Here is a 27533-nt window from a genome sequence, read left to right on the forward strand (position 1 = left end):
GGGCGTGTAAATACATGTTGTTAATCGAACATACAAAGTCACATTCTCACAGATTACTTGTTTATAAATATTGCACATGGAAATTTACAGAATATAATATTGATACCAATCCTTAGTAACTATTAGACTATTACATAGAATTAATGGATTTCCTGAAGCAGTATTACTGTTAAATTGGAAGACACTTTGTTGATGATATATTGGTATTTGATGATGCAGATATTTTGCTTTCAAAAGTCACTTATGAAAAAAAATAGAATGAGGAAATGACGTCTATATGGATTTGGTTACCTGTAGCACACTTAGCAGTAGATACTTGACAAGATAAGTGGTTAATTTGGAAGTTCAATTGGTGCAGATATTGAAAATAGAACTTAGCATGAATACAGGCTCTCAGCTATTTCCACAGCTTAAAATACTTCTTGAAATTTAACCCTACACAAAATTATTTATTTTGAATACTTTTGGTCATACAGAAACAAACAAAAACATCCTCTTTCATTTCTCGTGGGTATTTCTTCAATTAATATGGTCTTCATCTGAACCAGAGGGGTTACAGTATCCTGGGGGGGGGGGGGGGGGGGGGGGGGATTTCGCTAAGGCTATGGGGGTGGGTTTAAACTAATCCAGCAGGGGGATGGGAACCAAAACTGTAGTTCGAGTATAGAAATGGTTGAGAGTAGGGAGGTCCGAAATCAAGTTTCAGGGATACAAGATGGCACCGGCAAGCGAGAAGTTGGTTTGAAGTGTGCCTACTTCAACGCCAGGAGCATCCGGAATAAGGTGGGTGAACTTGCAACATGGGTTGGTACCTGGGATTTCGATGTTGTGGCCATTTCAGAGATATGGATAGAGCAGGGACAGGAATGGTTGTTGCAGGTTCCAGGATTTAGATGTTTCAGTAATAACACAGAAGATGGTAAAAGAGGGAGAGGTGTGGCATTGTTGGTCAAGGACAGTATTACAGTTGCAGAAAGGATGTTTGGGCACTCATCAACTGAGGTAGTATGGGCTGAGGTTAGAAACAGGAAAGGAGAGGTCACCCTGTTGGAAGTTTTCTATAGGCCTCCAAATAGTTCCAGAGATGTAGAGGAAAGAATAGTAAAGATGATTCTCGACAGGAGTGAGAGAGACAGGGTAGTTGTCATGGGGATTTTAACTTTCCAAATATTGACTGGGAACACTATAGTACGAGTACTATAGATGGGTCAATTTTTGTCCAGTATGTGCAGGAGGGCTTCCTGACACAGTATGTAGACAGGCCAAGGGGCGAAGCCACATTAGATTTGGTACTGGTGTTAAACTTGGAAGTAGGTGAGCACTTTGGTGATCGCGATCACAATTCTGTTATGTTTACTTTAGTGATAGAAAGGGATAGGTGTATACCACTGGGTGAGAGTTACAGCTGGGGGAAAGGCAATTATGATGTGATTAGGTAAGATGAGGAAACATAGGTTGGGGAAGGAAACTGCAGGGGATAGACACATTAGAAATGTGGAGCTTATTCAAGGAAAAGCTCCTGTGTGTACAGGTAAGTATGTACCTGTCAGGCAGGGAGGAAGCTGTAGAGCGCAGGAGCCATGGATTATGAAGGAAGTGGAATCTCTGGTCAAGAGGAAGAAGGTGGCTTATGTTAGGATGAGATGTGAAGGCTCAGTTAGGGTGCTTGAGGGTTACAAAGGTAGCCAGGAATGACCTAAAGAAAGAGCTCAGAAGAGCCAGGAGGAGACATGAGAAGGTGTTGGTGGATGGGATCAGGGCAAACCCTAATGCTTCTACAGGTATTTAAGGAATAAAAGAATGATGAGTAAGATTAGGGCCAAGCAAGGATAGTAGTGGGAAGTTGTGTATGGAGTCAGAGGAGATAGGGGAAGCACTCAATAAATATTTTTCGACAGTATTCATTCTAGAAAATGACAATGTTGTTGAGGAGAATACTGAGATACAGGCTACTAGACTAGGTGGGATTGAGGTTCACAAGGAAGAGGTATTAGAAATCCTGCAGAGTGTGAAAATAGATAAGTCCCCTGGGCTGGATGGAATTTATCCTAGGATCCTCTGGGAAGCCAGGGAGGAGATTGCCGAGCCTTTGGCATTGATCTTTAAACCATCATTGGCTACAGGGATAGTGCCAGAAGACTGGAGGTTAGCAAATGTGATTCCCCTGTTCAAGAAGTGGAGTAGAGACAACCCCGGTAATTATAGACCAGTGAGCCTTACTTCAGTTGTTGGTAAAGTGTTGGAAAAGGATTATAAATCCTATCCCTTATAACATCTAGAAAAGAATAATTTGATTAGGGATAGTCAGCACGGTTTTTTGAAGGGTAGGTCATGCCTCACAAACCTTATTGAGTTCTTTGAGAAGGTGACCAAACAGGTAGATGAGAGTAAACCGGTTGGTGTGGTATATATGGATTTCAGCAAAGCGTTTGATAAGGTTCCCCACAGTAGGCTATTGTACAAAGTGCAGAGGAATGGGATTGTGGGAGATATAGCAGTTTGGATCAATAATTGGCAAACTGAAAGAAGACAGAGGGTGGTGGTTGATGGGAAATGTTCATCCTGGAGTCCAGTTACCAGTGGTGTACAAGGGTCGGTGTTGGGTCCACTGCTGTTCGTCATTTTTATAAACGACCTGGATGAGGGTGTAGTAGGGTGGGTTAATAAATTTGCAGACGACATGAAAGTCGGCGGAGTTGTGGATAGTGACGAAGGATGTAGTAGGTTACAGAGAGACATAGAAAAGCTGCAGAGCTGGGCTGAGAGGTAGCAAATGGAGTTTAATGCGGCCAAGTGAGAGGTGATTCACTTTGGTCGGAGTAACCAGAATGCAAAGTATTGGGCTAATGGTAAGATTCTTGGTAGTGCAGATGAGCAGAGAGATCTCGGAGTTCAGGTACACAGATCGTTGAAAGTTGCCACCCAGGTTGATTGGGTTGTTAAGAAGGCATACAGTGCTTTAGCTTTTATTAATAGAGGGACTGAGTTCCGGAACCTTGAGGTTATGCTGCAGCTGTACAAAACTCTGGTGCGGCCGCACTTGAAGTATTGTGTACAGTTCTGGTCACCGGATTTTAAGAAGGATGTGGAAGCTTTGGAAAGGGTGCAGAGGAGACTTACTAGGATGTTGCCTGGTATGGAGGGAAGGTCTTACAAGAAAAGGCTGAGGGACTTGAAGTTGTTTTCGTTAGACAGAAGGTTGAGAGGTGACTTAATAGAGACATATAAGATAACCAGAGGGTTAGATAGGGTGGACAGGGAGAGCCTTTTTCGAAGTATGGTGACAGCGAGCACGAGGGGACAAAGCTTTAAATTGAGGGGTGATAGATATAGGACAGATGTCAGAGTAGTTTCTTTACTCAGAGTAGTAAGGGTATGGAATGCTTTGCCTGCAACGGTAGTAGATTCACCAACTTTAAGTACATTTAAGTCGTCATTGGATAAGCATATGGACGTACTTGGAATAGTGTAGGTTACAGGGGCTCCAGGTTGGCGCAACATTGAGGGCCGAAGGGCCTATGCTGCGCTGTAATGTTCTATCAAAATACTGAGCAAGAATCACTGGAAGCCAAATAAATATTTTATAAAACTCAACACGAGGACTAATCTTGCTGCTTTAATAAAATACTAATTTGAAATAAGATGATTAATATAATAGATATAAAAACTGGAGCAGAAGTTCAAACAGAACATGATTTCTTAGATTACACTAAGAAGGGAGAAAAGACCACTCCTATTAGACAGATCAACATACACAGACCAGCATATACAATGAATAACCCCAGTAATGGGTTAAGCCCTTGCCTTTAATTAAAAAAAAAACAATTTTTGAAGAACCGCTTAGCAGTGTCTTAATAGATTGTGTAGGACCCCTACCTAAAAAGCAGGAATGGGAACCAGCATCTTTAATCTATTATGAGTACTTCAAATTGATTTTATGAAACATTGCTTGTAGAGAAAACAAAATGCAAACATGGTACTGAGAAAGTTCAATTTCTCACAAGATACAGATTACCCAAAGAAATGCAATTGGTTCAGTGTTAAAACTTCACATTTCAAATATTCAAAGAAAATAGGACTGATTTTCAATGAAATAATTTACATCTTCTGTTTATCAGGTGCATTAGAAAGCTGACATCAAACTTTGAAGACAACAACTGAAGACAATAATTGAGCTTATTGTCAAAAATATCCAAATGATTGGGATAAAAGAATTGCCTTTCTACTGTTTATCATTGGCGATGTTTCTAATGAATCCACAGCATCAAAACCTTTGGAACTGAAATATGAACATGAGTTGAGGGGAAAACTTAAATTGATTAAAGAAAACAAATTGATTAACCAAAGCTCAGAGTCTACGTTAGCTTACAGTTAATGTTTCCGGTTCCAGAGGGATCCACACCAAAGCTTATAAGTTGGTCAATAAGCATTTTAAGAGTTCAAAATATAATGAAAACTAGAGCAGATTAAACAGCCAAAGTTAAAAGATTTGTTGCTGGAGTAAAGATATTAGTATTGTTACTTGTCTCTGGGGAAGGATTGAAAGCAAAGTTCTCAAATCAAAAAGAAACTAAATGAATAAGTTATGTACTAAGTATTTCAGACAGGACAAAGAGTCAGTGATTAGGTCATTTCATTTCCTTAATGAGATATTATAATAGATGATAGTCAGGAGCAGAGTGTTTTCAGCAGTGGCGAAGAAATAGGGAACACCAAAACAAAACTGGAGAATATATCAGAAATTTAAAATTCAAAGTTGTATACCCTTCATTATTTTATCAACCTCTATAAAGATAACCTCTCAAACTCCTACATTCAAGTGAACAAAGACACAACCTATTCAGCCTCTCCTTAGAATTCAAGCCCTTAGTTCATGACAACATCCTAGTAAATCTCTTCTGAACCCTCTCCAACTTATGAATATCCTTATAAACAGGGAAGCCAGAACTAGACACCATAGTACAGAAGAGGTCTCACCAATGTCCTAAACAACTGCAACTCCTATACTCAATGGTCTGAGCAATGAAAGCAAGCATGCTCAATGCCTTCCTAATCACCCTATCTTTATAAACTTCAAAAGAATCAAGTACTTGGCTGTCTGTTCTAAACACTACCCCTTGGCCTTACTTTTAATTGTGTAAGCTTTACTTTTGTTTGCTTTTCAAAATGCAATACCTTTCATTTATCCAAATTAAACTTATCTGCCACTCTTCATCCCATTGACTCAATTGATCAAGATCTCTTTGTGGTTCTAAACTGCCACAGAGTCAGATGTACAGCACAGAAACAGACCCTTTCATCTAACTCGTTCATGCCAACCAGATATCCTAAATTAATCTAATCCCATTTGCCAGCACTTGGCCTATATCCCTCTAAACTCTCCCTATTCATATACCCATCCAGATGCCTTTTAAATGCTGCAATTGTACCAGCCTCCACCACTTCCTCTGGCAACTCATTCCATACATGCACCAATTCTGCGTGAAAAGGTTGCCCTTACGTTCTTTTGAAATGTTTCCCCCTCACACCAAATCTATGCCTTCTAGTTCTGGACTTCCCCACCCCAGGGAAGAGACCTTGTCTATTTACCCTATCTATGCCCCTCATGATTTTAGAAACCTCAATAATGTCACCCCTCAGCCTCCAATGATCCAGGGAAAACAGCCCCAGCCTATTCAGCCTCTCCTTATAAACTCCCTAAAAACTTTTAAAGAAAGGCATACAATTTGAATAGATGCATGAATGTCACAGTACTTTTAATTACTGGAAAGTTGAGTTGACAACTGTACTGGTTTTAGCTGAACTAAATTATTAGAAGCTATTCAAACTGTCTGATGCTGGTCAGTGACATTGATATGGGGTCCTTTTTATAAAGATAATGAAATAGGACCATATAACATAGGAGTAGAAATGGGCCAATCAAATGAGAGCTGCACTACTCAATGAGATCCTGGTTGACATGGTAATCCTCAACTCCACTGTCCTGCCTTTGCCCTATCACCCTTGATTCGCTTATTGATTAAAAATTTGTTTATCTCAACCTTAAATATATTTCATGAATGCAGGCTCGATTGTCCTCAGCAATAAAGAATCCCACAAATTCACTCCCCAGCAGAAGTTCCTCCTCATCTCGGTCTTCAGTGTGCAGCCCCTTTGTTTGAGAACATGCTCTATGGTCCTGGACCTTTCCAAAAAGGGAAACCACCTCCCTCCATCAAGTTCCCTAAGCATCTTGATATTTCAATAAGGTTGCCTCTCATTCTTCTAAATTCCAATGACCACAGGCTCAACCAACCTTCATAAGACAGTCCTTCCGTATCTATTAACAGCCTAATAAACCTTCACTGGACTGCCTCATTGCCAGTGTATCTATTCTTAGATTCGAGGCCCAACAATGTTCACAGTATACCAGCCGTGATCTGACTTGTGACTTTGCTAATTTTTTTTGCAAAACCCTTCTACTTTTATACTCCACTATCTTTGATATAAAAGAGAAAAACATCATTTGCCTTCCCTATTACCTGAATTTGGATTTTAGATTTTTATGCTTCATGCACAAGGACTCCAAAATCATTCTGTTCTGTAGCTTTCTGCTGTCTTTCCCCATTTAAATAATATTCAACTCCTCTATTCTTTCCTTCAAAGTGCAAAAACTTTTTTTTCCACATTATATTCCATCTGCCAAGTTTTTACCCACTTGCTTATTCTGTCCGTATCCCCTGTGGAGATGTTGTGCTATTCTCATCACTTGCCTTCCCAACTATTTTTGTGAATCCACAAACTTGCCTTTGTGCATTCACTTTCCTCATTCAAGTAATTAGCATTGGTATGGACCAGGCCAGACCCCCTCAAAATATTTTAAGAATGTAGTTCAGACCCTAACTTTGTTTTAGGCAAACGTAAGGTGGATCTCCCAGGAGTTATGCAACTGGCCAAACTACACAGCTTCAAGTAAAACAGAATTTATTATACCATATGGTAGAAACACAAACAAAACAGAATTTAGACTATTGGAAAACCCAACCAACTCGACCCTGAAACTTAATAAAGGAGCTGTTCCAATTTCCTGCAACATCCCATAAACATAGCCTTTGGCATAAGTTAAATTTAAACACAGGTTTTTACAAACAGGATCGATGTCAGAGAGAAAGTTCAGGCAAGACCTCTTTTCACTGTAGCTGCTTCTGTTACCAGTAGTGCTCTAACGGCTAAAACTAAACCAAACAAGAAAAACCCTGAACTGGGAGAACTGTCTGCTCCCTTTTTATTGTACAATTGTTTTTAAAAACCCTAAAAGCCATTTATCTAATTGTTACCTTGGGCAGTATGTTGGCCATTAAGCATAGACTCCAAAACTCAGACAAATTGGAACATCTGCATTTTCCAGCCCCTCTTGAAGGACAACATAACCTTGTTAAAGAGCAGCATTGTCACAATATATAAATAATTGTGGCTCCAGTATTGGTCTCTCAGGCTCTCCACTATTTTCAGTTTACCACCTTGAAAATACCCCTCTTATCTGAACATCGTCTTCTACTTGCTAGTTAATCCTCTATCCATGCTAATGTACAACATCCAACACCATGAGCTCTTATTAAAGTAGCCTAATTGTGGTACCTTCCCAAATACCTTCTGAAAATCCAAATATACAACTACTGCTCTCCTTTCAGCTAACCTGCTTGTAACCTCTTCAAGGAATTCTGGTAAATATGTCAGGCATGATTTCCCCTTCATGAAGCCATGCTGATTCTGCTTGATCATCTTAAGTATGTCTAAAAGCTCTATTACAGCCACTATACTAGACTCTAGGATTTTGCCAACAACAGACGTCAAACTGACTGGCATATAGATATTTTGTGTTTTGTCTCCTTTTCTTAAAATGAATGAAACACTGTAACACTGACATTTTCAGTATCTGAATGTTTGGATGATTATGACAATTGCATGCACTATATCTGTAGCTACATCCTTTCATATCCTAGGTTGCATGCAGAGCACTTTTCAGTCTTTAGTCACGTTGGCTTCCCTAGCACTTTTTCTCCAATGATAGTGTATTTATTTTCTCTTCTCCTTTGCCTGGTAATTTTGGAATCTTTAAGTAGTTCCTATCATAAAGATGCAAAGTATTTATTTAACTCCTCTGCCATTTCTTGGTTCCTCACTGCAATTTCCTCAGCCACATTCTCTAAGGGGGCTATATTCACTTTGATTTCACTCTTTTTTAAACACACAGAATTTCTTGCCATCTATCTTAATATTACTTGCAAGTTTACCTTCTCCCCCTATTATTTTTTGGTCACCTTTTTGCTTTTGAAAACTTTCCCAATCCTCTGGCCTACCACTAACCTTTGCATGTTGTACAGGCTTTCATTCAACTTGATACTGTTCTTAACTTGCTTGGTTAGCAGTTGTTGGCTCACCCCCTTCTGAGAATACTTATCTTTGCTGGGAGCCATGCACCATTTTCTTAAAATTCTGCCATTGTTCCTCAACCTCTGTTAGAGACAAAAAAAAACTACAGATGCTAGAATGTAAGGTAGACAGGCAGAAGGCTGGAAGAACACAGCAATCAAGCCATCCAGCATTAGGAAGTAGAGAAATTGATGGGAGGAATGAACTGACTGGACATCCTAGTCACCACACATTTTAATTCCCCTTCCTAATCATTTCTGACATGACTATTCTTGGCCTTCCCCATTGCCACAACAAACCAAACCACAAATGGGAGGGATAACACCTCATTCTCCACCTGGGCAGTCTACAGCCCAGAGGACTCAATGTCGAGTTCTCCAATTTAAAATAGCCTCCCTTCTCAGCCTGTCCCCGTCCCTTCCACTTCTCCCAGCCACCTGATGGATTCATTCCTCCCTGACCAACCAGGTCGTACCCTCTGCCTGTCTTCACCTATCCCCACTTCAACACCTGCCCCCACCACCCCCTACACTCAACCCCAGTCCTGAAGAAGGGTTACACCTGAACCTTCGACTTCTGCACCTCCTGATGCTGCCTGGCTTGCTGTGTTCTGCCAGCCTCCTGCCTGTCTTCATTGTTCCTCAACCATCATGGCTAAATTCCTTTCCCAGTCCAATCCAGCCAGCTCTTCCCTTATTCCTTTGTGATTAGGTTATTTCAACTTATTTTCATCTCAAGTTCCTCCCTCTCAAACGGAATGTTAAATTCGACCATGCTGCTTCCTAGGGAGATCTTTTGCTGTGACATAATTTATTGAACCTGCTTTATGACACATCAAAAGATCCAAAATAGCTTGATCCCTGGCTAGATGAACATATTGCTCAAGAAAACTGAACATACACTGATTTCTTCTTAGCTACCGCTTCCAATCTGACTGTCCCAATCTACAAGATTAAAAGCACCTATAATTAATATACTGCCTTTGTTACATCACCTCATTATCTTATAATTTATTTTCTGTTCCACCTAATACTTACTTTTAAGATTACACGTACCAGTGGCTTCCCTGCCTTTTTGTTTCTTGCCTCCTCTGTAGGGATCCACCTTCCAATTCAAAATAATTTTTTGCTATTGTACTTATGCCATCCTGTACCAATAATGCTTCACCAAAACCCTTTCTTTTCTGCCTGCCCTTTCAAAAATTCACATACCCCAAAATATTTGGTTTCCAACTTTGATTTCCTTTTGATCACGTCTCAATAAAACTGAAAGGTATTTTTGAAGAAACTGAACACACCAACAGAAATATTCAACAGCAGCATGTCCCTGATGGTCCGTTATTTTGAAATATATATCATTGTGAATTATACTTATTTATATAACCCACGATTATTTGATTTTTAAAAATTATTTCAATGGAGTTTAATCCTTCAACACTTTAAAAATGCTTCATCGGTCTGGAAGTCAACGTTCTAACAGATATCTTATCAAGAGCACAATAAAGGAAATGGAATGCTGTTATGTGAGCAGACTTAAGTATTAACTACTGTAAAGTTGCATTGGAAGTGTTGAACATAATTTATATGGGAACTGAAACTTCCTCATACATTTCCATTCTTTCGGAAGATATTACAAAAGATGGGATTTATATATAATTGTCTTTTCAATCTACAGATTTCAAAGGAAATTTGGGGATTTTGTTTTGCCATATATTTCAAAATTGTTCTAATTGTTATGTGCAAATTTAATTTATTTTTTGTAATAAACTGGTTTTATTGTTAAAATCAAATACAAAGCCATGTGTTCTTATGTTTCAGTGAAAGGCCACCATGCTATATTTAAAGAAAAGGACAATTTATCAAGCCAGATTTCTGTCTGGGATCTGACTTACCCAATATTAACATAAACTGTAATTAAAAGAACCCTTGACTCCCCGATTTCTTCAGCATTAAGCACAAACTTTCCTTGGACCATATTGTCAAGTTACTTTAAAACCAATGTTTTACTATTCCATTGTGGCACACTGATGTTTATATAATGATCCTGATTTTTTGGATGCGTTCTATAAAATAGAATATAGCTTTAATTGCCTGAGTGTATAGGTACAATTTGATAATAGGCATTTAACGAGCGGTGGGTGGAACGATGGGTTGACAAAACAACAGGGAATCTGAAGGACCATAAAGTCCATTATCTGCTTCATTATATACTTTGAACCCAGCTACGTAGAACCTTACTAGGTCTCTGGATTAATAGTCCAGTGTTAATACCACTACCTAGATAATAGACTAAATTTTGCCATCATTGCCAAGCAATGGTGCTCCCTATGGCATTAAAGAAATCTGCCCCCCAAAGATCCAGTGATCTCTGCCATTGTTTTATCCATTTCTCAACAGCTGTTTAACTCTGGAGCCAAGTCAAAGGAATGCCTTGGGATGTAGTTGCAGTGGTATCACCAAGTAAGCAAATTAGCAAACAAATATGGCTGAAATATTCAGCCTGTCAACCTGGAAGTTAAAATTGTACGGCATGTCAGGTTTGAAAGCTCCAATGTTTTTAGGCATATTTTAGGCACAATTCTTCTCTATTGCTAAGAATGCCCAAGCATACCTGAGAAAACCTCTCCCTCTTCAAGGATACCTGACCACCTTAACTGTGACTGCTTCCCAACCTCCCCCACAAAAAGTGCTTCAGGATCACATCCATAGGGGCACCTTATCTCTCCAAAAGGGTACAGCGGCTATCCAAACAAATTAGGAAAGTTCAAACCAGCTTTCACAGGTTCAATGTGCACACTGAATTCCATGCAACAATGATGCCACAACTCCACTCCACTATGGCTAGCTGCCTCCTTATACATTCACAAAACAACCTGGCAGTAATTTGCTCCTACACTGTCCTGATTGCGCCTCTGCTCCTGTGCAGTGTTTGGGATCGGAATGTGTTATTTCAAACTATCTACACCATTTCACTACAATGAAATGCTCTCTGTCATGGCAAACATTTGGACCCTAAGCATTTTTAATTTCCTAGTTGACAGGTTGAATATTTCAGCAATGATTTGTTGCTAATTTGCTTGTTTGCTGATACCATTGCAGCTACATCCAAGACATTCCTTTGACTTGGCTCCTGAGTTAAACAGCTGTTGAGAAAAGTGTAAAACAATGGCAGATCTTTCGGGGCAGTTTTGTTTGAAGTCATAGGGACCACCATTGTTTGGCTGCTGACCGCAGAATTTAGTCTATTATCTAGGTAGTGGGATTAACACTGGACTATTACTCCAGAGATCTAGTAAGGTTCTATGGACCTCGGTTCAAAATATCTAATGGCAGATCATGAATATTTAATTCATTAGAAATATGGAATTAATTGTCTAATAATGACCACGAAACTATTGCTGATTGATGGAAAAAACCCAAATGATTCACTAATATTCTTAATGGAAGGAAACTGCTAGCTTTACCTGGTCTGGTCTACGTGACTTCAGTCTCACATCAATACGGTTGACCTCTAACGACCTGCTGGGCAATTAGGGACTGGCAATAAATGCTAGTTTAGCTAGTGGCACCCACATCCCATGAATGAATAAAACAAAAATTTATACAAATAATCCAGATAGTTTATCTCAATCCCACAGTTGCATAAACTCCTTGCCCTATTTTATTACAGGATTAAGCAAAAACACCTTGTTATTTTACATTTAATACAATTTCACTGAAAAGATAATTGTAAAATCTCATAGCAGTACAACTTTGCCAACCATATCCATATTAAAAAAAATTGTACACAGCTACTCAAATTCGATTAAATGACAATAATCATGCTGAGCATTAATTTGCAGATTATAAATGATCATTCAAAATAGAACTCTGCATTCATCTGCAATCTTATTCATATGCACCTATTTGCTCTTGCCTAATTACTTCAAGATTATTAAGACACATTCAATTCTAAATAGGGATAATTTTTTTTAAACCAATGGACCAGAGTATTTGGCTAAGTATGTTTATATCCTTAGAGGCCAACTCAAAATGAATTCTGGTCTTGTACTATACTTATACACAGCATTGCTTGGTATTTATTGATAATAAGGCATTTCCAATGCAAAACATCATTCCAGTTGTGTTCAAAAACAAAAATTCTTCTATAAAATCCAATGCTTAACTTATAGGAGTTAATAGCTCAAATGTGGCAAGCAAAAGCATATAGCTTGAAGAGGTAAATGGAGGCGTAATCTTTTATTCATTGTTGATTTAATAATACATACTCTACCAGCAAAAATGAAAATAAGTTTTAACATTACAAGGTGAAAACTTGATTTGGACAAATATTTGCTGCACAAAGTATGCACGCACAATGGTTGTCACAACTTTTCAATGCTCTGGCTTGTGTCAGTTCTGTTGCTTGTTCTGTTATAAGGAAACATGCAAAGGGAGGGGCATCCATTAAAGTAAACAAAATGGATCAAACTTGTTTACTTATGTAGGTGAATCCAAATCAAGCTTTAATTTCAAATGCATTTAAACATCCAAATGTTTCACCTGAAAAATCCTTGTTTCTCTAAACATTTGTTTTTATTTGTCATTTAATTAAGCTAATTGTGCTTTGTTATCTCAACAAAGTAAAGTTTGGACAGTTTCTTTAAAAAACAAGTTCCACTTTTTAACAAAATCACAAATTCCTCTTAGTGCTGGAGGTGGCATTGACATTTGATATCTCACATCCATACTGAACACTTCCATTGGGCTCTGAAACTGCTTAAAAGTGAGTAACTAATTTCAAATTACAACAGTGCTTTGACATAACATATCTCTATTAGAGTTTGAACCCTAGCAGATTATATACAAAAGCCTTTTATATACAGCAATCTAATTCTTCAAAGCAAATTTCAAGGTGAGCAAACCTCCATGAATCATTTGGCAGATTAGGATAGTCAAACTTCACAATGTGCACTGAAACCCAAAACAAATGCCACCTCTTTTTTTCCAAAAAAGGAGGTGCAGCCAAAATTCTTCATTAACACTTCCAATAGCAATCTGGTATTAGAAGTATAATTCCTCTTCAAATCAGACCACACGAATTTGGAATGCTGGTGTCACTTTGCAGTTACAAATTAAATTATCTCAGTTAATCACAGGGTTTTGTATAGGCTGCACTTGACAATCAAGTGGGTGGATATAAATTGCCAACACATATATATACACTTTATATATATATATATATACACACACGCACACACATATACTCACACACATATACACACACACACATTCACTGGTACCAGACCAGGGTGTCAAACTCATGGAATGGTTTGATGATTAGTTTAAATTGGGGAATTTTGTCAATTGACTTTCAACATAGCACTATATACTTCGGAAAAAAAAACTTTTACAAGGTTTCCTAAATGGTTTAAAAGGTTTGTTTCTGATGTAGTTTATTAAGTATTCACCATTTAATGTTTCAGAGCCACTTAGAGCACCATCATTATAGAGCTGATGGGGCAACCTCTTTAGTAAACCGAGTATATTCAGTTAATGCAATACATCATGGTAATCTGCTACCTCAGAGTAAACAATGAATAGAACAGGAAAGCAGCTTAACCACAACATACTGACTCTTTAGGATCTGCTCAGTGTAAGTGAATGAAAATTATCCTTCATTTCAAACAGATAATGCATTAATTGATCTTGTTCAACTGCAAGGGAATAAAACCTGCAAATGATAGTTCTCAAGAAGCCCAACAAAGCAATCTTCTGTGCATATGTTTTACAATCACATTCTATGAGGAGAAAATGTTAAAAGCCACCAACTTTAAAAACAAAACTTGGATTATCAACATTTATAAATCAAAGGCAAAAATGAAATAACACGGAGGTTCATACCCATATCCGCCTCCCCCCCCACCCCCCTACCCCCACCCCACCCCAAACAACCCCCTAAAATCTTTAAAGTCAGGTTTTTTCTACAACTCAAGACTATTTTCGGCTTGGAATATACATAATGGCAATGAGATGTAAATACCTTCTGAGAAGAAACAAGTAAATACACTCTACTAAAATCCAGGAAAAACAAAGTCTTGAACCCATTTGTGCATAGTTCATGATCCTCTAAACCAGCTTTTCACTTGCCAACAACAGCTCGATAAAACCAATAAAAACTTATCCAAAGTTAATGCACAAGTTACCTGATCAAAGCAGGCTGGGACAAGGAGAGTTTTTACAATAACATACTTTACAGTATGTTAGTCCATTGTCTTTAACACAATCAAAAGCATTGATTTCTTTTTAAAACATAAAGCATTTCATAAAGCACTCTTCAAACATTGTTGTGTCCATTATTTGGTAAATAAGTAACTGCTACAGAATAAACAGGTATTTTCTTCTTTTCTTCAGTGCTAGAGGTTGGGTTAAAATACATGAAATGGCGTGGAGTAGCTCCCCAGAAAATTCAGGCCTTCCTGAGACATCATCCACTGTGTGCAAGAAAGTGAGCAAACATTTACGAAGGAAAAAATACACAACAATGGCCAAAAAAATACAACACTGTTCATTCCCAGAGTTCTGAAGTAGCACATCTTCATTCTGAAAATAGGTTTTGATGGAAGAGTAACTGTCCTTTTTTCATTTTATTTTTCCTTTTTCTAAAGTTCCGAAAAGTTTGTAAACAGGAGGATACCAGACATAGGCACCTCCAAATCAGTCACAAAAATTTGCAGTCCAAGTGCTTCCCCTTGCCTGCTTGCAGGCTGGGTCCGCTCTATTGTGTAGCTATGGCCACAGTCCAACTAGAGCATTTTTAAATTTTTTTTAAATTTTATACTCTGAAAGAAAACTGGTGCAATACTCCTGTAATAATTCTCTTGCATTAGTCCACAAAAAAGCCACTAAAGGTAGGTATACACATCATCTCCAGAGCATACACTGTTTTAGAGCGTCCTTGAGTAAACATTTACACATGAATTGCTGCTGGCCCCCTTTGTAAGATTAGCTGGAGGGGCTGCATACACTCAGTGCAAAGTTAGAAGCTAATAATTTGACTGACAAGCAAATAAAAGCATATACTGTATAAAGAAAGAAAAACACACTGATTTCATACACACTCGTACATCTGAATCATCTCTCTCTCACACACACACAAACAAACCTTTTTTTGTTTGAGCCTATTTGTGATGACAACATCTTGGAAGTGTAAATTAGACGGTTTTCACATTTCATTATTGGCCTGCTTGATTCAAGTATTTGTGTTGATATGTTTTTGGGATCAAACGAAATAATGAAAGCAAGGGTAATGTGCATACTAAACCCAGGCTCACAAAAGTAGACTTTCCATGCCCCTTTCCCTCCCTCCCATTTCCCTGCCCACCCTCCACACCCAACCAAAAAAAGGTTGTGGATCAAGGGTCAATATGATGCCCAAAATTGGGTTGTTTAGTGCTGATTGTTAGCTCCACAAGATAGTCAGTTTTCCCTACATGGATTCTCCACTGAGAAGGTCACCAGGGAGCAAGGTGTTTATAGGCGTAGGGCTGCCAATTACTCTGGTATCATCACTGTTTGGAGGCCCCCAGAGGCTGCTGGAGTATTGGGGGACACCACTCCATAGAAGGTCATTTGCTCCTTTCCCACTCAGGCTTGTAGTATTCCAGTGACCCAGATCATTGCGGACCAATCCGTGAGAGTTGGTGCTTGACCCAAGTCGGCTCTGATTGGTTCCTGTGTTAGACTGCCAGCTCGAGGTCTGTGTCAGTGTTTGACCTTGTGCAAAGAAACGGTTAACTTCCTCGTCACTAGCAAATTCAGCGAGGATGGTAGTGTTTCCCAGAACGCACCTGGTTGAAAAAGGAGAGTTGAACATGAGAGACGAAGTTGAATTAACTTTTTTGAAAAACTTTGAATGACACTATTCACGACTTATTTATTTAAGACAGGTTTTACATAACACAACCCCCTTTCAAAATACACATCATCTTTCCGATAGGAAGGAGACCAGAATTGCACGCAATATTCCAACAGTAGCCTAACCAATGTCCTGTGCAGCCGCAACATGACCTCCCAACTCCTGTACTCAATACTCTGACCAATAAAGGAAAGCATACCAAACGCCTTCTTCACTATCCTATCTACCTGCGACTCCACTTTCAATAAGCTATGAACCTGCACTCCAAGGTCTCTTTGTTCACTCCCTAAGACCTTACCATTAAGTGTATCCGTCCTGCTAAGACTTGCTTTCCCAAAATACAGCACCTTGCATTTATCTGAATTAAACTCCATCTGCCACTTCTCAGCCCACTGGCCCATCTAGTCAAGATCCTGTTGTAATCGGAGGTAACCCTCTTTGCTGTCCACTGTACCTCCAATCTCAGTGCCATCTACAAACTTACTAACTGTACCTCTTATGCTCGCATCCAAATCATTTATGTAAATGACACAAAGTAGAGGACCCAGCACCAATTCTTGTGGCACTCCACTGGTCACAGGCCTCCAGTCTGAAAAACAACCCTCCACGACCACCACCCTGTCTTCTAACTTTGAGCCAGTTCTGTGTCCAAATGACTAGTTTTTCCTGTTTTTCATGAGATCTAACCTCGCTAACCAGTCTCTCATGGAGAACCTTGTCAAAACCTTACTGAAGTCCATATAGATCACATCTACCACTCTGCCCTCATCAATCCTCTTTGTCACTTACTCAAAAAACTCAATTAAGTTTGTGAGACATGATTTCCCATGCACAAAGCCATGTTGATTATTCCTGATCAGTCCTTGCCTTTCCAAATACATGTACATCCTGTCCCTCAGGATTCCCTCCAACAACTTGCCCACTGGTCTATAGTTCCCTGGCTTGTCCTTACCACCCTTCTTAAACAGTGGCACCACGTTAGCCAACCTCCAATTTTCCGGCACCTCACCTGTGACTATCAATGATACAAATACCTCAGCAAAAGGTCCAGCAATCACTATTCTAGCTTCCCACAGATCAGGTCCTGGGGACTTATCTACTTTTAACCATTTCAAGACATCCAGCACTTCCTCCTCTCTAATATGGACATTTTTCAAGATGTCACCATCTATTTCCCTACATTCTATATCTTCCACGTCCTTTTCCACAGTAAATACTGATGCAAAATATTCATTTAGTATCTCCCCCATTTTCTGCACCTCCACACAAAGGTCACCTTGCTGATCTTTGAGGAGCCCTATTCTCTCCCTAGCTACCCTTTTATCGTTAATATATTTATAAAAACCCTTAGGATTCTCCTTAATTCTATTTGCCAAAGCTATCATGTCTCCTTTTTTTGCCCTCCTGATTTCCTTCTTAGGTATACTCCTACTGCTTTTATACTCTAAGGATTCACTCAATCTCTTCTGTCATATGCTTTCTTCGTTTTCTTAACCAACACCTTAATTTCTTTACTCATTTCAGCATTCCCTATACCTATTCCTGAGTTGCCAGAAGAAGTAGCGGAGGCTGGTACAATTACAACATTTAAAAGGCATCTGGATGGGTATATGAATAGAAAGGATTTGGAGGGATATGGTCCAGGTGATGGCAGGTGGGATTAGATTGGGTTGGGATATTTGGTCGGCCTGAATGAGTTGGATTGAAGTGTCTGTTTCTCTGCTGTACATCTCTATGACTCTAATTAAATGCTAACTGGAATTAAGATACAATCTTAAACACAGAGAATATACCTATTGTACAAATTGAATCGGAATTTTTAGTTTTCTATGTGCAGTAACTATACATATTTCAGTTTCTTTGTTATATGCCTACACCAAATCTGTGACTTGTTATCCCATGACAGTTTAAATACTGCTGTATTAAGGAAGTTGATTTAAGCTTTGAGACTTTTAATAAAATGGTATTGAGGGTGTTAAGCCATTCTAATTCTGCTTACATTGGTTTTCAAACATAATGGTATGCAGGGGGGACAGAGTCAGCAGACACACCTGACCAAGTGGTAGACTGAACATCAGAGTGAATTTGGTGCAGATGGGAAAGAAGTACTTAAGAAAGGTTCACTGCAATTTTAAAAAATGGATTTAGTATCAGTTGAACTTTTCAATACTAGAAAGGCTTTATTCAAAGTTGTAATGTTTATTCAGATTTTTTTTCAAGCCGTAGCAAGTTACCTAATGAATAAAGGAATGGCAGGCTGCTTTAATCTCAGGCATGCATACCTCCTGTGCTTTGTGTGAACCCTGGGATGTTTCCAATATTCTGGATAACGATTTATGCGGGAAGTGCCATCAGTTGCAGTAGCTGGCACCATTACAACATATGAGACTGAGAGCGATGTGGATAGCATTTTATAGATGGCATGACTCTGCAGCTTAACAGTATGTAGGAAAGGAGACAATGGGTGACCTACAGGCATGCTCGCCGATCAGCCTACAGTGCTGTACAGAGAATTTTCAAGTAAGATTGGAAGAGCAACAGTGATAGGCAGTTTGATAGGCTAGGAAGCAGAGAGGCTTCTGTGGCTGCAGACTTGAATCAAAGATAGTGTGTTGCCTCTTTGGTGCCAGAATAAAGGTTGTCATTGAAATGCTTCACATGACCCTGGGGGAGGGAGGGTGAACAACTAAAAGTTAAGGCCCACATTGGAACCAACAACTTCGGTTGAAAAGTGAACATGGTTCTGTAATCAGAATTTAGGGAGTTAGACAGCAAGATAACAAAGACCACAAAATCACTGGATTGTTCCCAGTGGCACATGCAAGCGAGTATAGAAATGGAAGGAGAAGACAGATGAATTATGGCTGGGAAGTTGGTGTAGGAGAGAGGGTTTTAGATTCTTGGGACATTAGACTTGGTTCCTGGGGGAGGATCTGACCTATATTAGCCAGATGCATTTCTTGTTAAATGCTTTGCCAGTGCTTCTCGGAAGGGGTTAAATTAACTTGGCTGCGGTATGGGACAAGGAGCTAATGGAAGAATACCAATATCGCAGAATACCAGAACATATAGATAGCACTAGTGTAGAGAAAAGTAAGTTAATAGGTGGGGTCAGTGTAAGGGAGAAAGTAATCAAATCTAAATCAGGGTTACTATGCGTGCATGTGAATGCAAAGTTTGTAAATATGATTACTGAGTTGGAGTTGTATTTATCAAGAGGAAATATGATGTAGTTTTGAGAGAGATTTGGCTCATGAAAAGATTAAGAATGAGAGATCACAGATGTAAAGTAATTAGTAAGAAAAAGGCAAGTGGTATGAGGAAAATATATTTTTTTGCAGCATATGGCCAGGATCTACTGTCTGAGTGTATTGGAGGCAAGTTGCATCGAGGCATTCAAAAAAAAAACTTAGATGACTATTTGAAAAGGAACAATGTGCAGTATTTTAGGGCAGGAATGGAAGTTAAGTATTAACTACAGTATTAATGTAGGAAAATTAAGAAAAAAGGATGAAGGTGGCACTTTGATTAAAGATAGCATTACAGCACTGGAGAAAGAGGATGTCCCAGTGGGGCCAAGGATATATCAATTTAGTTGGAGTTGATGAATAAAAGAAAAGGTGCCATTACATTGTTTGGTATATATTTTGCTCAGTGTTCAGGAATAAATTTGCAAGGATGTTACAAAGAGGAGTGAAAACCATCAGGTAGTTATAACAGGGGGTTTGGTAGCAGTAGTGTTACAGGCAGAAAGAGTTCCTACAATGAATTCATGACAAGGATCAATTAGAAAATACAACTGAGGCCCAGGGTGAACATGAAGAGTTGGGGAAAAAGAAGAAAAGCAAAAATCCAGTATAGAGAAACTGGCAACTATTGCAGAATTTTGAAAGAATAATAATAAGTTGGTGGAGTGGGGGTACAGCTAGCAGATGAAGTTCAATGCAGCAAAGAAAGAGGTAATATATTTTGGTAGAAAGAATATGGGGCGACAATATAAAAAAAGTGAAAACTCTAAACTGGGTGCAGGAGCAGAGGGACCTGAATGTATAAATGCCTAAGTCATTAAAAGTAGGATTAGCTCAGAAGGTTAATACAGTAAATACAGTAGCTCAGGTCTCTAATAGAGGCAGAGAATACAGACCAAGGAAGCTGTGGTGATTTTGTATAAGACACAAGGCCAGCCTCAGCTGAAGTACTACTAGTTAGGAAGGATGTTATGGAAGGAGTTGGAAGGGTTGTAAAAACGATTTATGAAAACGGTTCCAGAGGAATCAGAGTTACAAAGATAGACTGGAGATGCCTTGGATTGCTCTTCTTGAAGAGAAGGCAGATTGGAGACCTGGTTGAAGTATGTATAATCATTCAGGTTCTGGACAGAAGAAACAAGAGAAAACACTCCTCCTCATGAAAGGATCAAGAAATGAGAGAGCACACATGGAACAATTTTTTATTCAACACTGTTCTAATAATTTGGAAAAAAATCATTATTGCACTTTTTTTTAAGTCAGTTACTGTTCTGGCAGCTGCATAGGGATCAATGGATGTTGGTGGTGGAATTTCTAAATGTTGACGTCTCAACTACAGAGGAACCTCAATTATCCGAACGAGATGAGCAAGTACTATTTCATTCGAATACTTGATTATTCGGTTAATCGATTCAATGCCTCTCCTCTGGAGCTCAGAGTTTTCTGTTAAGTCTACTCCACATTCAGGAGAGGAGACTGCAAACACTGAATGCGAGCCTCTGTCTCCAACCCCACCCAACACCACCCCCACCTGCCCCCTCAGCCCCGTCCAACACTGCATCCCAACCCTGCCCTCCGTCTGCTCCCACCCACCTTCCCCTCCGGGGCAGCCAGAGTGTAGACCAACAGTAAGACTGCTGCTGCCTTTGTGGGCTAAGTCTCCAAACAGTGCATGTGCGCAGACACATGCACGCACACAGACGGACACAACTTTTTGACAAGTTCCACCTCTGCCCTGTACAGGACAATTGTAGAAAGAATATCTGGGGAAAGGTGTTTTAGGGTTCACCCCTATGTAAAACTCCAGAGAAAGTGAGGGGATAGGGAGAGTTGGTGGCAGGTCAGTCATTTAGAGATGGTACCTGGGCTCCTATCGATGTCCAGGACTGTTCTCGGCAGCATTTCAATGAGCCAAGATAGTTTTTAAATCACTGTAAACAAAGACGCGATGGGTTGAAACAGCTCTTTGATAGAAATATTACATCGGAACCTAGAGATCTTCTTCGGGTAATCCGATATTTGGATAATTGATATTTGGATAATTGATATTTGGATAATTGATATTTGGATAATTGATATTTGGATAATTGATATTTGGATAATTGAGGTTCCTCTGTACTTAGCTTGGAGGTTTTTCCCTTCAGAATACAAAATCAGATCTGGTTTTAGACACAATGCTTGCCTAGATTGGTTAGAATGACCCTGCAAAATCAATAAACTAACATCAAAGGTTCAGAAATAGTTGTGCACAGGAATTTAGTAAAGGAGATGTTTGAGGGGTATGTTATAATTGTGTACATAGCTGGAGGAAGTTAAATGAAAAAAAGAGGACTAAGGGGAAGGATATGAAGTGCATTCTTGACCACAACCAGAAAAGGCTGACCCATGAGCATGGAGCAGTGAGGTAACCACCAATGCACGAGTGAAAGTTTAACGTAAATACACTAAATCAGGGCTAATGACAGGCTGTAGGAATAATCTGAAACTTTTCTTTTCACTTTTATCTGCATTTTCCTAATCTTCAAGAGGCTTGTTTCTGATTTAAACCCAAGGAAAACCAAATTATGATTGAACCTTTTGCTAGAATAATCTAAAACACTTACATGTGCAGAGATTTCTGGGCCTTAGCTGCTTCTTCCTTGGAACTGTAGCGAACCACAGCATTTCCTTGGGTCAGGTTCAGATGGAATGTTATTAATGGACCATGTTGCATGCATAAAGTCCGCAAAGTCGAACCATCGATCTGCAGCAAATCAGTGAATCATCATTACTTGCATCATTTTGAAATCTTCACATGGACAATAATGTCCATAACTTTACAAGTTTGCTTGGCACACATTACAGTTATAGAAATGACAGGAAATATTTCTTTCACTCAAGAGTGGTAGGAATCTGGAACGAACTGCTTATAAAAGTGGCAGAGACAGGAAATCTCACAACATTCAAGCAGTATTTAGACGTGCACTTGGATTCCCAGACAGACAAGATTATGGGCCAAGTACAGGCAAATTGGATTAAAACAGTTAGGTTCTTGTTCTTGACCAGTGCAGACTCTGAGGTGAAGGGCCTCTTCCTGTGCTGTAGACCTCTATAATTTAAAACAAATTATTCACAATAAAACATAAACAAAGAATTGCGGATGCTGGAAATCCAAAACAACAAAAAAAGCAATTGCTGGAAAAACTCAGGACTAGCAGCATCTGTGGAGAGAAAGTGGAGCTAATGTTTCAGGTCCAGTGGTTCTTCTGAGTTTCTCCAGCAACTTCTGTATTTGTTAATTACTTAAATAGCAGTCGTCATTTAACAACCAAAGAAATTTTTAATGTTTAACGAAATTTAAACGAGCTAAGTAAAATTACCAAAGACCAAACCCTACACCCTGCAGGATGAGTGGTTGGTTGAGTAACATTATGGTGATCAATCACGTGAATAGATTGACCTCCTGAGTTTTTCCTACTCAGGAAAAATAAGGCACTCATGAGAAACGAAAATAAACCATTTAATATAACTGTCTTCAGTTGCTCCATTGGATAAATTGTCCCAAGGCTCTAGCAGTCTATGAAGCAGAAAAGCTTTTAGTTGTGGGAATGGGAGTAGAATGGCAAGGAAAGAATACCTGGTCCAGCAATTATATCCTGAGGTTTTACAGAAGCTAAGGATATCATGTGAAACAATGCCAACACTTTTCTATTTTCCTAATAAATAGTTTTCTCAGAACAAACTGAGCAATTCTATACTCCCAACTCCTTTTCAGACAGTCATTCAAATAGAGATTTTGAGATTCTCCTTAAGGTTTTGGACTGGGGCTTGAACACATAACTCTGACACAAGAATGTTATGACAGAATTATTGCTATAAGGAGTAATGAATTTAAAAAAAACTCTACCATTGCAGTTTTTTCATTGCTGTTCATGTCGCATTTTTTTCCATTTTGTGTAATCCATATTACCCTAAATGGATGAAAACCTTTTTTTCTTCTAATTCTGCAAAATTTCTAGTTGTGAAAGCGATCAGACATAATATCTGACATCAGACATAAATCTAAATTTTATAAAATATAATTTAAAATTAGCTTAATCATAAACTTGGAAATAGGTTATAATATGATTATAATGCTATTATGAGACATACATTTAAAGGAATAACTTGATAGTTGATTGGATGTTAAATAAATTCTATAAATTCAGTTAAATAGAATTTGAAAATTTTAGATTACTGATTTTCGAGCTCAATTGCAACCAATGGCATTGGTACGACTGAAATTATTTTCAGTTTACAGTGAAAGAAAGCTACAATCTCCCTCAGTTCCATTGTTACCTGGGGTGTGAGGTTTCGGAGAACCAGCCAGCTATTGTTTCTTCCAGAGCTGTCAGTACTCCAAGCAGAATCTGAAAAGGCAAAAAAGGTATGTTATATACTTTTAACATTGGAAAAACGATACACTATTCTTCTGGAAGATTTGGATTTCCTCTGTATCCAATGGACTCATGGAGCAAGGTGGCAATTCATCTTAAGAAAAGGAACGTGATTCGTTTCTCTGTTCAGTTTTGAGCAGGTTAGTAAAGGTCAAATATGGAACTTACATATGACCAAATTGCTATTGATGATTACTAATTTGCTATACTGAATGTCATAAAGGGTCCTGATAAAGGGCAATTTAATTTCATAGTAATGCAACACCTCTAATGCTATAATCGAAGGAAACTAGGTAGTTTGAATTAAATTTGAAAGGAAGGCACAATGCCAAAGTAAATTTCCTTGCTCCAATTGGGAGATTCAGGTCCAAAGTTAAATTCCTGTGCTAATGGGGATTTTTAAAGATGTCCTTTCTGCAAACCTGATTCACTTGCAAAATTAGAAAGCTCAAGTTATACACCTACAAAGCAGAGAGAAAAAAAGAAGTGCTTTAAGGAGAGGAAATTCACTATCCAAGTATATACAGGGTTTCCTAATTTCCCTCAATAAGGAATTTCTATTCTTAAGGTGAAGTAACACCTTTCTTCATGAGTCCTCTGGTTCACTGCCGTCAAATGTGTACCACAAACATTATAACAAACTAATATGCGGGATTCCTTAAGCCATCAAATATTGAACAATATATGGTACAGAATATAGGAAGTTTTCTGGTTGTGAATTGCCATTTCTTGAAAAATACCTGATCCTCTAATATCTCAAGATCTCAAATGGTTTCAAAATAAAATGCAATTACACAAGATAATTAAGTCAACTGAAACTTGAATCACCATTTTATTATTACGGAAATCTTAACACCTGGAAACTTAAAAGTCATAATGCAGCAGAAATATTAAAATTCAGATAATAAGCAAATTTCAAATGTCTAAGGCACGAGGCATTGCAACAAATCACATCTTACTGGAGGAATAAGAGCTTGGCCAGCTTGAGACAAGTCCGAGTGAACTGACACCCCAGGATGGTGATGGCTTGGTGTTTGTCAGGCCTGGTGGTGGCCTAGTGTTTTTGGATCCTAGCGGCACTTTCCATAATTCATGCGATAGAGATGGTTGAGTTTGAGCAATGGGTCCAGATGACCAAGTGGATTTATCTGTCAGTTTAGCTGAAATGCAAAAAAGAATTCTCCTTTAGACAAATGAAATCCAATTAATAAACATATTTATTTCAATCACAGGTACACAACTCTTCAAAACATATAGATTTCTGCATGTATTTTTAGAGCATCTTTCTATTTACCCTTTGAGCATTGAAAGTCCTTTTGAATCTCAAAATACAAAGTCCCTCTAGAAACCTGTAAAGTCTTAGTCTGCTTATTTATATTTGAGATCACAAAGCAACGCATATAACCACAGAACATATTCTCACACACAATACAGCATTGTACCATTATTCAAAGTTTTAGAAAAGCAGCACCCATTTTACTGTGACTTTTGTTGCTAAGCATTTCAAATGTTCAAACTCTCAATATTGTTAACAAGACCTGTACCAAAGAAAAACTGAAAATATTCAGAAGATTCACAAGTCTATCAACACAATTTGTCTTCCTTAATGTTTCTGGTAAGGGAACATTTCAAATGCACACAGTACATGTTTTCGTACGGCAGGATAAGTTACAACTCCCAAAAAATGGTTTTCAGATTTATACAAATGTTCACTGAGGATACTCCATCAGAACCTAGAAGAGTATAGGCTGGCACACAAGCAAAGTCTCGAAACCCAACCAGAAATATTCACCCAGCCTATGACGAAGACCCCTGGAAAAGGGGATATACACACACATTCCAAAGTTGTTCTGTCCATGTATCTTGTTTTCACATTAAATCAGGTCACTCAAATCCAAATGGTCCAAAATGCAAATTTTAATGAATGATGGACCAAATCAAACTTCTCTGCTAATCTGTACAAGCAATTCGAAATTTTGGTTGTACCATTTCTATTCATAAAAGCAAGTGAACTACAATTCCTGCATTCTCATCACTCTACTAGGCAATGACTGACTGTGGAATGTTGAGAAATGGATTCACTGAACAGGACTTTTGTCAGCAATCCTTCCCTCAAGGACATATAATCAAGAAAGAATCCACTGTACCCACTACTGCAGCCTTTCTCTCGGACAGACTTAAAACAACAATTAACTTATCTGATTCTGTGCTGTGAACTTCGCCCAACAGTTCCTCCAAGATTAGTTGTGAATTTCACTGTTTGTTAATACTCCCAGATGCACTCCGATGTCCAGCGATACACAAATTCAAACAGCAAAGGCGGTAACTGTGCAGGTTTTCTCTCTCTCTCCTGCACTGTCCTCACCATGTGCTTCCTTTGTCTGCTCTTCTCCCTTTTAAAACTGCTGTTTGGACTTTTTTTTTCCAAAGTTCCAAAACAATGCAGCAGCATATAAAACAGTAATTGCTGCTCCTGGAATTCGAGGAAATCACCTCCAACCCCTAAAATACTTCTAAAGAAAGGAGCAGCCTCTAACAGCCAGAAATTTTTCCTGTCCTCCATCTTAGATTATCTTGTGCATTTTCTATCTGAATGCTTGCTGTTATCCTCCAAGTTTGGGCTCTTTTTCTCATTCTTTTCCCCTCAAATACTATCGTCCTAACATTTGCTTCATGTATGCTCCTGTATTTTAGTCGTTTCTCATGGATAAAATTTGTAGAATGTTCCATCAGAATGTGTCGAGAAAATTGTTGAGGGAAGGATAGTGGTCAGCTGGAGAAGTGTGGCTTTCATTCCTAGACGTAGTATAGAATAAGGTTCAACAACATTACCAAGACACGAAAGAGGAGTGAAATGCCACGTAAAGCGCCAATCCCCTTACTCTGATTTCCCCAGTTTTCTTCTACTCAGTAGTTTAGAGGAACACAGTGTTTTGTTCCACCAATTTTTGAAATGAGATACCTTCTCAAATCTCCATATGAACAGCTATCACTGGCATTCAACCTCATCCTGTTGCCATCTTACACCCATCCTGACATTTATTTTCCACAAATACTGTCCTTTAATCCTCTCATCACAAACTATTTGTCACAAAGCGAAGAGTGTATGTGTTGTTGTAGAGATTTTTACACTTTTGTACAAAGAGGGAGAGAATGGAGGGCTGGTCCTGCAGTAACCGCATTCTGATTACTGTAGAGATCCCATTAGGGATGGAGAGATGGATACCTTAGATACCCATTGACAGAATTAAACATCATTGAGGAATGTGACCCATAACAATTACTGATTTGTCACTTATAGCATCAGCTGCACAATGACTGTTTTAAACCTTTATCAGCTTTTAATTCATATCATTTACATCCGACAGAAGGTCACTGACAGAAGAATTAGTTAGGCATCATTTACTTTAGACATTCTTCAGTTCATTGGAGAGGGAATACAGGAATCTTTCTCTAGCATGACTGTTATTGTACCTAAGGCTTTGCATTGATGCTTCCATCACCACTGGAAGAATGGTCATCTACATATGCTCAGTTATCTGATGTTTATGTTGGTCATTAG

The 27533-nt window shown here is 38.7% G+C and overlaps 1 protein-coding gene across 9 annotated transcripts in view; it reads right to left on the minus strand.

Annotated features, from left to right (window-relative positions):
- Window positions 1-15803: 15803 nt before the first annotated feature.
- The window catches only part of tnrc6c1 (trinucleotide repeat containing adaptor 6C1), a 201936-nt gene continuing 190206 nt past the window's right edge, over window positions 15804-27533 (minus strand). For all 9 annotated transcript variants that reach the window (XM_060844188.1, XM_060844182.1, XM_060844187.1 and 6 more), the window contains 4 exons: window positions 24931-25131; window positions 23874-23944; window positions 22160-22299; window positions 15804-16240 (listed from right to left, as the gene is read on the minus strand). In XM_060844188.1, coding sequence (XP_060700171.1) covers window positions 15880-16240; window positions 22160-22299; window positions 23874-23944; window positions 24931-25131 — 773 coding nt within the window. In that variant the 3' untranslated portion in view covers window positions 15804-15879. The remainder of the gene's footprint in view (window positions 16241-22159; window positions 22300-23873; window positions 23945-24930; window positions 25132-27533) is intronic.

Source organism: Hemiscyllium ocellatum, chromosome 25 (genome assembly GCF_020745735.1).
Source record: "Hemiscyllium ocellatum isolate sHemOce1 chromosome 25, sHemOce1.pat.X.cur, whole genome shotgun sequence".
Classification (NCBI taxonomy): Eukaryota; Metazoa; Chordata; class Chondrichthyes; order Orectolobiformes; family Hemiscylliidae; genus Hemiscyllium; species Hemiscyllium ocellatum.